The sequence below is a fragment of the Hyperolius riggenbachi genome, chromosome 3 (genome assembly GCF_040937935.1).
Source record: "Hyperolius riggenbachi isolate aHypRig1 chromosome 3, aHypRig1.pri, whole genome shotgun sequence".
Lineage (NCBI taxonomy): Eukaryota > Metazoa > Chordata > Amphibia > Anura > Hyperoliidae > Hyperolius > Hyperolius riggenbachi.
In genome coordinates this window covers 471,750,548-471,762,118 of record NC_090648.1, presented here as the reverse complement: position 1 = coordinate 471,762,118, position 11,571 = coordinate 471,750,548, and the positions used below count along the sequence as shown (strand labels likewise).

The following is an 11,571-nucleotide window of genomic DNA, read 5'->3' as shown; positions in this document are numbered from 1 at the left end:
ACGAGTCTGTCTTCTCTGATGTCTTTTCAAACTCAAGTCTTCCCCCTTGTGGCTCTGCTTTCCCTTTTCTGTATACTTGCAGCATCACAGAGAGCTGTGATGAGATGGGAGGAGTTGCTAATGTAAGCGTATATTTAAAAACTTTTTTTTGTAATTTATTTTTTATCTAGGTTTTTAGAAATGGTGATTTCATTTTGCCCACAGCCCACTAAATAATATGCTTTTCTGATGAACTGTGTTTTGCATGGAGTTATAGTAAAAAAAAACACACAAAAAACGGCACACCAGAGTGGCGAAAATACCAGATATAGTATTTATTTTGTAAAATCTATCAGGGGATATGTTTATTTTGTGTCAAAGCGTTCATCTCTGGTTTCCTTTAAAGAGACCCCGAGGTGGGATTTAATTATGTTACTGGGGCACAGAGGAAGACCTATCAGCGGGAGGGAAGGGACAAGGGACACGGGCGGGTAGCACCGATGCGGAGGAGGCGGGGGAGCGGCGCTGACAGACAGCGCTTAGGTAAACATTGTGCTGGCGACACGCTGCGTGTCGCCAGCACTGCGGGGGTATAGCGGCGCGCAGGGGGGACATGGAGGAACACCATGGGGCAACCGAGGCTGGTCTTAGTGTGCACAACCAGCCTCTGTGCCCCAGTAACATAATTAAATCCCACCTCGGGTTCTCTTTAAGGATATCCTGAGAATCCCTCATAAGATGTATTACTTCAAAATCTGCCAGATCTGTCACATTTCTACTGCTAACTATACGTGATAGGAACATAGGAATAAAGTAATTTATAGTTTACTATGGGACAAATATTCAACCAATACTCATGTATTTTAAATGTTCAAAATTCTCGCAATAGTGTTCCTTTAATAGAACATTTTCAATTAATTATGCATGGGAAAAGAAGTTGTTGCAAAATAGGAAAACAAAATCATAGTAACCTAGTAGTACCTAGTAAGTCTAAACTACTCCCATTTTAGTCACATGCTCATGTCTATTATGAACGTAAGTCTTTAGTAGGGAGGTGTGGTTTAACATTGGCAGGGAAGGAGGAGACTGAACAGGCATTAGGAGGTCACTGAGGAGGAGAGGAAGACCAATGTTTTGGTACAGCAAGTATTTTCTGTTTATATTGTACAAAAACTGCAACTTTTTCACCCAGAAAAATCATCATGCATAAATAATTGAAACTCTTCTTCTGTTGAAACCATATAGAAAACCGTGTCTAAACCAGACCTGGAAGTACTTCCATACATGCAGACTGTTGCAATCCTCTGCCAGATAGAATAGTCTTTCTATAAGGTGTATTCTTGGTTCCTCAGAGGTGTGGCTTGTTCATGCCTGAGTTCCTCAGAGGTGTGGTTTGTTAGTGCCACACTGCCATAAATTGGATGTATGGTGTATGCCTCCTGATATGTTTTTCTTTCTAGCATCTGCCGTGACTGTAATATCTCTTTCGCTTCCAGTAGAACACCGGCCATTGACGCCTTCTTCGAAGGGTTGCAGTTGGTGATTTTTCCATTTTGCTCTCTTTATTTTTATTGTTAACAAGGCAGTTTCGGGAAGACTGTCACATAAATATTATTTAGGCATCTTATTTACAAAAGTCCTGGTCTTGCAGTTCTGTGGATAAGGCGTTACAGGCGGGTTTCCTTCTGTGACCAGTATGTATTCTGTAAGAGATGGGTGTTTCCCCCTAGCTTAGAGGATGAGGTTAAGCCCTTACACTCCATACAGGAGGTGTGGCTTTCTCCTGAATGGCATCGTTTTCTCAGCATGAAGACAATCGCTGCGCAGAAGAAGATGAAGCAAACGCCAAGTGCCACTGTAATCCCCAGATAGATGGTCCTGGAGGAGAGAATGACACAATGATGTCTGTGATAAATAATAGCCACACCCTATCAGCCTTACCTGAGATGATTAAGTGCAAAAGTTTAATACATATCTAGGGATTCCTCCAGCCCCTTCAGCCTGACCACTCCCTCGCCGCTGTCCTCCGCCTCCTGGATCCTCCTCTATTGTCCCGATAACTTTGGCCAATTGGGGTCAGTCAGCACAGGTGCAGTGTGACTGCGTGCACTCCTCTGTCGCGCTCTGTGGCTGGAAGTGTTCTGCACCTGCGCAGTAGTACTACACAGATGCAAAACGCTCTCAGCGACAGGAGCACAGAGGGACACGCACGCGGCCAGGCTGCGCATGCACAATAGGCCCCAGCTCCCGTGTGTGAATACAGGAGGCGGAGAATGGTGGCAAGGGACGGATAAGGCTGAAAGGGGCTGGAGGAAGCCCCAGGTATGTATAAAACGTTTGATTTCATTCATCTCAGGTTCACTTTATAATATTGGTAAAACTGTGATTTATGCTTAATTACGTTAAAGTACACAATTATAGATCTTGCAGATCATGGCTGTGGTGCTGCTCACCAATTCAAGAATGGAAAGCGTATCATCAAAAAGGTACTGCGGGAGCGCACATTCATGAAAAAGCTATCATTTTATTGGAACTTCTTCAAAGAACTGTAACCAAGGATTGATCTTCATCCCACTTTACCAAGAAAAATCTTTACCATTTCTCAAATAGATCATCGGGGGGGAAAGGGGGGGTCTGTATTGCTTATATTGTGAAACCCCTCCCACAGTGTGATGTCAGGACCACTGGCGTAACAATAGGGCCTGCAGCCCCTACACCCGCACAGAGACGTTTTGTGGGGGCTGGAGGGTTGGCAGGGCTCTCCCCTCTGCGCTCCCCTCCAGCTTAAATGTGTGTCCGTGGGCAGTGGCGAGCAGCGGCGGCAGCAAACAGATACTGTACACACCTTCCATGCACTCCAGCCTGCGTTCCTCTCGCTAGCCTCTGACGCAACTTCCAGTACAACAGGAAGTCGCGTCAGAGGCTAGCGTGAGGAACGCACTGGCTGGAGCGCACAGAAGGTATGTATCTGTTTGCTGCTCGCTGCTGTTCGTGCTGCCCACGGACACTTCTTTAAGCTGGAGGGGAGCGCAGAGGGGAGAGCCCCAAGGTGAGGGAGAGGGGTGAACTTCCCCTCTCCCCGCCAACTGTGGCCACGGCTTTCCCCTCATGCTGCCAACCCTCCAGCCCCCACAAAACGGCCCCGAACGGCCCTCAGGGAGGGGGGGGGGACCCGCTCTGAAAATCTGCAGGGGGTCATGACAGTTTCCTGGCTGTGAACCTTGTTGCATTGTGGGAAATAACAGCTGCTTCCAACTGCCAAGCAACTAGTATCTCCCTCTGTATATGTACTGTATATCTATAAAAAAGCCTATTACATTGTTAGGGGTTGTGGTTATAGATAATCGCAGTTGGTGCTTTCTGGTTTTGTTTTTTTCATGTCTACCAGTAGTAAAGATGATTACGTGCAGACTGATTGCGGATCAGACAGTATGAACAAATTACATGACGGATATCAATCATTTCTTGATCTCTCTTCTATTTTTTACTTTTCACTTTGCAATGTATTGATTTATTTTTTTCCCCTTTTTGCTAAAGTTCCTCTTTAACCCCCCTGGCGGTTTGCAAAAAATCCGCCAGGGGGCAGCAAATCTTTTTTTTTTATTTTTTTTTTTTTTTTTTCATGTAGCGAGACAAAGTCTCGCTACATGATAGCCGCTGCTCAGCGGCATCCCCCCAGCCCCTCCGATCGCCTCCGGCGATCGGAGATCAGGAGATCCCGTTCAAAGAACGGGATCTCCTGGAGGGCTTCCCCCGTCGCCATGGCGACGGGCGGGATGATGTCACCGACGTCATGACGTCAGAGGGGACTCCGATCTGCCCCATAGCGCTGCCTGGCACTGATTGGCCAGGCAGCGCACGGGGTCTGGGGGGGGGGGGGGCGGCCGCGGCGAGAGGAATTGCGGCGGATCGGCGGGTAGCGGCGGCGATCAGATGCTACACGCAGCTAGCAAAGTGCTAGCTGCGTGTAGCAAAAAAAAAATTATGCAAATCGGCCCAGCGGGGCCTGAGCGGTGCCTCCCGGCGGCATAGCCCGTGCTCAGCACGGGCTTACCGCCAGGGAGGTTAAAACAGTGTTATGCCAGCATAAAAAAATCCACGACAGGTGCAGCGTCTTGACAAAGCACCACATAGGCAGGTGCTCTGTACCTCCTGTGGATTTTGTATGCTGGCATAATTTCGTTTTAAAATTGTTGCAATAAAATGATGGCTTTTATGAGGAAGAATGTGCAATACCGCAATAATTTTTTGATGATTTGCTTGCAGGTCATGTGTAGCCCTAAAATATATGCAGGATTAGATAAAAAATGATTGTTACGAGTGTGGTCATCATTGGTAAAACCTATAATTACCGTATATACTCGCATACAAGCCGAATTTTTGACCCCCAAAAAGGGGGCCAAAAGTTGGGGGTTCGGCTTGTATGCGAGTCATGGTGGTCCGCGGGTCCCCCCCTCCGCTGGTCCCCCGCTCCCCCCATGGCCGCCGCCGCTGCTATTACCTGTCCGCATCTTCTATTTCAGTCTCCGTTCTTGTAAACATTCAGAGCAGCGCGCCCGGCGCTGCTACTGTGACGAGGCAGGAAAGAGCGTCCTGTTACTATGGGAACCGCTCTTTCCTGGCTCGCCGCTCGTCACAGTAGCAGCGCCGGGCGCGCTGCTCTGAATGTTTACAAGAACGGAGACTGAAATAGAAGATGCAGCCAGGTAATAGCGGCGGCGGCCATGGGGAGCGGGGACTGTACTGGCTAAACTGGGGCACTTAACTAGCTTTACTGAACGCTATACTAGCTAAACTGGGGCGCTATACTAGCTATACTGAGCGCTATACTGAGCACTATACTAGCTAAACTGGGGCACTATACTAGCTAAACTGGGGCACTATACTAGCTATACTGAGCACTATACTAGCTATACTGAGCACTATACTAGCTAAACTGGGGCACTATACTAGCTATATTGAGCACTATACTAGCTAAACTGGGGCACTATACTAGCTATACTGAGCACTATACTAGCTATACTGGGGCACTATACTAGCTATACTGGGGCACTATACTAGCTATACTGGGGCACTATACCAGCTATACTGAGCACTATACTAGCTATACTGGGACACTTTACTAGCTATACTGAGCACTATACTAGCTATACTGAGCACTATACTAGCTAAACTGGGGCACTATACTAGCTATACTGAGCACTATACTAGCTATACTGAGAACTATACTAGCTATACTGAGCACTATACTAGCTATACTGAGCACTATACTGAGCACTATACTAGCTAAACTGGGGCACTTTACTAGCTATACTGAGCACTATACTAGCTGTATTGGGCACTATACTAGCTAAACTGGGGCACTTTACTAGCTATACTGAGCACTATACTAGCTATACTGAGCACTATACTAGCTATACTGAGCACTATACTAGCTATACTGAGCACTATACTAGCTATACTGGGCACTATACTAGCTATACTGGGGCACTACCTACCCATACTGGACACTTTACTAGCTATACTGGGACACACTCGGGGAATAAGGCGGCCAGCATTTCCTACCCCCGGCTTATATGGGGGTCAATCATTTTCCCCTGGTTTTTCAGGGAAAAGTTGGGGGGTCGGCTTATATGCGGGTCGGCTTATATGCGAGTATATACGGTAGGCTACAATCAAGGACATACAGTATATGCCTTTAAACACCTACCTCAGCCTGTCAAAATCTACCTACGTATCTGTCGGTCTTTTGGAGGGGCAGTCCCTCTTTGGGAACCCAGTCCCTCTGTCCCTCTTTCTTCCTCATTTGTCACTTTTTCAGGACTTACAGTATGTACCTATGGTTGGTATTACTTGAGGTGCGCCAGGGGCAGGATTAGGGGTGTGGCAGGGGCGTTATTAGGGGTGTGGCAGGGGCATGACTTAAAGAGAAACTCGGGCCAAGAATTGAACTTTATCCTAATCAGTAGCTGATACACCCTTTTACATGAGGAATCTATAACTTTTAAAGAGACTCTGAAGCGAGAATAAATCTCGCTTCAGACCTCATAGCATGTGTGCCCCTGCTAAAACGCCGCTATCCTGCGGCTAAACGGGGATCCCTTACCCCCCGAAATCCCCTCCGTGCAGCCGGGGATCTCTTCCTGATTGAGGCAGGGCTAACCGCCGCAGCCCTGCCCCACGCGCATCTGTCAGCGCGTATCTCCGCCTCTCCCCCGCCCCTTTCAGTCTTCCTTCACTGAGAGGGGCGGGGGAGAGGCGGCAATGCGCCGCTGATAGACGTGCTGAGAGGCAGAGCTGCAGCCGTTAGAACTGCCTCTAGGAGCAGCAAAATCTACGACCAATTTGTTGCATTGTAGGAAATGGCTGTTTACAGCTGTTTCCAACTGCCAAAAAAGCATGCATCAGCTACATCCCCTGCCAGCTGTCAAAATGTTACCATGTAATAAATGTCAGAATGTAAATCAGGGATTTAAAAGATTTTACAATGGGCAAACACTGACTAAATCATTTATACATAATTATTGTAAAAATGAAGCACTTTTTTATTACAATATTTTCACTGGAGTTCCTCTTTAAGTGTTCCTCTTTCTTATCTCAGAAAGTTGTGGGGTATGGCTATGTGATGTGTGTAATGTGACTGCTGCACAGTATGCCTGTAATGAGTTAAAAAACACTTAATACATCTATTCTACCCCCTCAAGATTGGCAAATCAGCTGTGTCACAATGATACAGCAATAAAGTTTTTATTACTTTTTTTAGGACAATCTAAACTTTCTTGTGAATTATTAAAATTATAGGCATTTTATGGGAAAGAATTAGGCGTAAGCGCCACAATTATAAAACACCACAAAATATATTATTTATCTTATTCCGGGTGAAATTAAAAAACCCTACATGCCATATTTCATCACTAGTTTGAAATGAGGAGTACCATTATCGACAGCCTGTGTGTTTGTAGCGATTGGATCCAATACCTATGGCGCACAGTTTGGGGACCCCAGCGCTGTACAGATATATTGCTAGGCAACAGCCTAGCGTTGTATCTGTACAGTGTTGGGACTCAGAACTGTCGCCCTAGCAATTGCATCCATCCACTACGGGTGGCAGCCATTACAAGTGTCCACTAATCTTAAGACCAAGTGTAAGTGACACAAGGGGTTACTGTATTTTTCGGACAATAAGACGCACCTAGGTTTAGAGGACAGAAAACAGGTGTGGGGGGGGGGGGGGGGATCTATACTAACCCTGGTGCATGCATGGTGAAGAGGCATCTTGTGGATTATGCCCCCTTTATACTTCATGCCACCTTGTTCCTTTTGGGTTTCCTTGTGTCCTCCTCTGACTCCCTTGTGTCCTCCTGTGTCCTCCTCTATGCCCTTTGTGTCCCTCTTGTGTCCTCCTCTATGCCCCTTTGTGTCCCCCTGTGTCCTCCGTTTGTCCCCCTGTGTCCTCCTCTGCATGGAGGCACAGTACATGGAGTCCGCAACATTGTGGCAGGTTGGAGGTTCGTATTGGCACAGTCAGGCGTTCACAAGTTAGGAACTCTCTGCATTTGTACTATAAGACGCAGTGACTCCACCCCCTCCCCCACACACACTTTTGGGGGAGAAAGAGTGAGTCTTATAGTCCAAAAAATGCAGTACAGGTTGCCCCCGACTTACGAACGCCCGACTTACAAATGACCCACCGATACAAACGTATTCTGTGTTTCCATGGGAACAAGTAAAAAAAAAAAATTGAAATTGGACTTGGACTAGTTTTTGAGAAAATCGATTTTAAAGTGAAAATAAACTAATGAAATAAACGATTGTATCTATCTTCCTTCTACTAAAAATGACTTTTTAAGATATTCCACAGTTTTATTTTATGTTTAGAACTACTTTTTTTTTTTTGTTTTCAAAGATTTTATTAAGTTTTCAGTTTTCAAAAAAGAAAAGAATACATTAAGGCTAACAACAGAGCCAAATAATAACATAACAGTCAACGTAACATTGGACAGTTATCCTACAATAAAACGGATGATAACATAATCACAATGTAAACAAAGGGGACATGCACAGTAGAAAGCTTTATAAAGGTGTGCCCCAGAGGATCACGTCCAACTATCTGGGGCATGCATATGAGTAAGGGGAGGGTAGTCCCAGCCTGAGGCTGGGGAAGACTGTGATCTCCGGTACCCGTCGTCCAGCGATAGACGAACAACCAAGAGGTCGCTATGATGAGCTCAACTGGGGAGTTCAAACGAGGAAGAAAGAACCAGAAGAGAGAGAATGAAGGAAAGAAGGAAAAAAGAGAGAGAGAGGAAGAAGAGGAGGAGGGCCATCCCGACTCATAGCCTCGTGATCAAGGAGCTCTCCATGAGAGGATGTTCTAATTGGATCCAGGGGTCCCAAATCTTCTCAAATTTTCTATGGGTATCCCTCAAGATACCGGTCAATTTCTCGTTGATCATAAAGGAGTTGATTCTTGATTTTACCTCACCAATGTTAACAGAAGGTTTTTTCCAGTTGCTGGCAATTGTCATGGTAGCTGCCGAGAAAACAAATGAGGCTAGTTTGTTCTGAGATGAGTTGAGTAGCTCTATTTTTTCATGCAGGAGAGCTTGCCATGGGTTTTTGGGGATAGTGACATGGAAGAGGGATGAGAGTAGCCTATAAACTTGGCACCAAAACCTAGTGAGTCTGGGACAGGTCCACCAAATATGTAGCATGTCTCCATGTGACCTGCAGCCGCGGAAGCAGAAAGGACTGGCAGAAGGAAACACCTTAGCTATTCTTGCCGGGAAAAGGTACCAGCGGGTCATAACCTTGTAGGCCGCTTCTACTGTATGTAGATTCGTTGAGCAGCAGGAAATCCTGCTCCATATATTTAGCCAGTCCTCTCTGTCTCTCGTGCCTGACAGATCCGATTCCCATCTGATAGTGTAGGCATGGGTTAGTGGTCGCTCTGGGCGGGTCAGAAGGGCGTAAATTGTAGAGATCAGCCCTTTAGAGTTGGGACGGTGAAGGCATATGTTTTCATATGGGGTGGTATCATAAGGGGATCCCTATTCTGGATGAGAGACTGCACCCAATGCTTTATCTGCAGAAAGCGAAAATATTCTCTCGGCGGGACTTGAAAGTTTTCTTGTAGGGCTGGCCAACTGTACACCCCCCTGGGGGTAAGAAAGTGCATTACTTTAGTAAGACCATTGTCAACCCGCCATCTAAAGGCTGACGGATTTTCATTCCCTGGAAGGAAAAGTGGGTTGTTAACTAAAGGTAGCATGGGAAGGTGGGGGGATAGAAGATGAGAAGAGTATCGGACTGAGTCCCAAACTTGGAGGCTATGGAGCATGGGGGGGCTGAGGGTGGGGGGCCGCAACTTTTGGGGTAACCAAAGAAGGGTGCTTGGGAGCAGAGGAGCACTGTCTGGCATTTCGAGAAACACCCAGAGAGGAGTGTCACGGGTTTGAAACACCCGTGTTAGCTGAGTGATAGTCGCTGCTCGGTAATAAGAGCTAACCTGAGGGACTCCTAGGCCACCGTCTAGTTTGTGGGCGAAAAGGGTAGATTTATTGACTCTAGGGTGCTTACGACCCCAAATGAACGATTGTATTCTATGTTGAAAAGTGCGCAGGTAGTGGGGGGGCACTTTGACAGGAAGGGTTCGGAAGTAATAGAGGAGCTTAGGTAAAAATGTCATCTTAATTGAATTGATCTTCCCTAGCCAGGAGAGTGGGAGCGAAGACCATCTGTCCGTTAGTGCAGATAGGGATTTAAGTAATGGCGGATAGTTAGCCGTGAAAAGGGAGTCATAGTTGGGGGTTAATGTAACTCCAAGGTAGGGTATAGATTGAACCCACTGAAAGGGGCAAAATTCCTGAAGTTGAGTGGTAAGATGTGGTGTTAGGGCGATACCTAGGGCTTTAGATTTTGCCATGTTAATTTTTAACCCAGAGACCTGGGCAAATTGTTCGAGGGCTTTGAGGGCGTTTGGGATGGAGATGTGAGGTTGTGTGAGATACAACAAGGTGTCATCCGCGAACATTAATAATTTGTGGGCAAAACCGGCTCTATCTACCCCTTTAATATTAATGTTGTCCCGTAATAAACAGGCAAGTGGCTCCAGAGCTAAGATGAAAAGTAGAGGGGAAAGGGGGCAGCCCTAACGTGTGCCTCTCTTTATTGAAAAAGGTTGTGAGGTGTGGCCTGAGAATCTCACTGAAGCTGTGGGAGTGGAATACAGTCCTCCAACCCAATTCAGGAAGTAGGGGTCTAGCCCCCATTTGCTTAAAGTATGTTTGAGGTAGTCCCATGAGAGGGTATCGAAGGCCTTAAAGATGTCTAGGGACAGGGCTACACTTGGGATTTTATGGGAGTGCAGGTAATGGGACAGGAGGATTGCACGTCTAGTGTTGTCTTCCGCTTGGCGGCCTGGAACAAAACCTACCTGATCACGGTGAATGAGATCTGGCAGAACTCTATTTAAACGCGAAGCTAATATTTTCCCTAGTAGCTTAAGATCGACATTAATGAGGGAAATAGGGCGAAACTGGTGAGGAGCATGACAGTCTTGTTCAATTTTGGGGATCATAGAGATATGAGCAGATAGCAGGGAGCTAGGGGGAAGTTTGCCTTCTCGTAATTCGTTAAAGCAGTCGGCTAAGGTTGGGGCTAATGAGTTTGCTAATTTTTTTGTAATATTGTGCTGTGAAGCCATCTGGACCTGGTGTTTTATTGATCTTAAGGGTTTTTATGGCGGAAAGGACTTCTAAAGAGGTGATAGGTGCACTAAGGCTAGTCGCAGTGTCTTGGGCAAGTTTAGGTAGGCATACTTGGTCTAAAAAGTCATGGATGGCTTTGTCTGAAGCAGTAGTAGCGTTGGTGTATAAGTCTGTGAGGAATGTGGCAAAGATGTCCACTATTTTGCGAGGATTGGCGGTTGCCTGACCAGAAAAGTCGCGCACTTTCAGGGTAGTAGAGTGGAGAGGCCTATTTTTTAGACACTTGGCTAAAAGAGCCAAGGGCTTATTGGCATTATAATAATATAATTGCCTCCTCCAACGCAGTTGTTGTTCTACTTTATCCATTAGAAGCATGTCTAGTTCGGTGCGGAGTCGGTCTTTAATGATTCTATTGATCCGGGTAGGTCGCTGTTTCCAGGTGTGTTCAGCCGCTTCAAATGTACTAGTTAGGTCTGCGATCTTTTGGATGCGTTGGCGTTTAAGTGAGCTTGCCATGCCAATCAGAAAACCTCGAATGGTAGCTTTATGAGCTTCCCACAAGGTCAATGAAGAAGATACGGAGCCTGTGTTCTCAGCAAAATACTCTGTAACTTTGTCTTTTAATTGGTTAAGTATTTCCTCTCTGGAAAGCATGGAGTCATTCAAATGCCAGAGAAATTCTCTTTTAAGTGGGAGCGATAGTGAGCAACAGATTGAGATTGGGGAATGGTCAGACCAGGTGGTGGAGTGTATTTTGGCGGCTGGGACAAGATGTAGGTATTTCTGCTGAATAAATATATGGTCAATGCGACTAAAGCTGTCGTGGGCGTTTGAGTAAAAGGTAAAGTCCTTAGTGGTAGGGTGAAGTTCTCTCCATGTATCT

General features: G+C 46.2%; 1 protein-coding gene across 7 annotated transcripts in view; it reads right to left on the bottom strand.

Annotated features, from left to right (window-relative positions):
- Positions 1-1,111: 1,111 nt before the first annotated feature.
- The window catches only part of SLCO1C1 (solute carrier organic anion transporter family member 1C1), a 92,681-nt gene continuing 82,221 nt past the window's right edge, over positions 1,112-11,571 (bottom strand). For all 7 annotated transcript variants that reach the window (XM_068278019.1, XM_068278020.1, XM_068278023.1 and 4 more), the window contains one exon: positions 1,112-1,857. In XM_068278019.1, the coding sequence (XP_068134120.1) occupies positions 1,647-1,857 (211 nt within the window). In that variant the 3' untranslated portion in view covers positions 1,112-1,646. The remainder of the gene's footprint in view (positions 1,858-11,571) is intronic.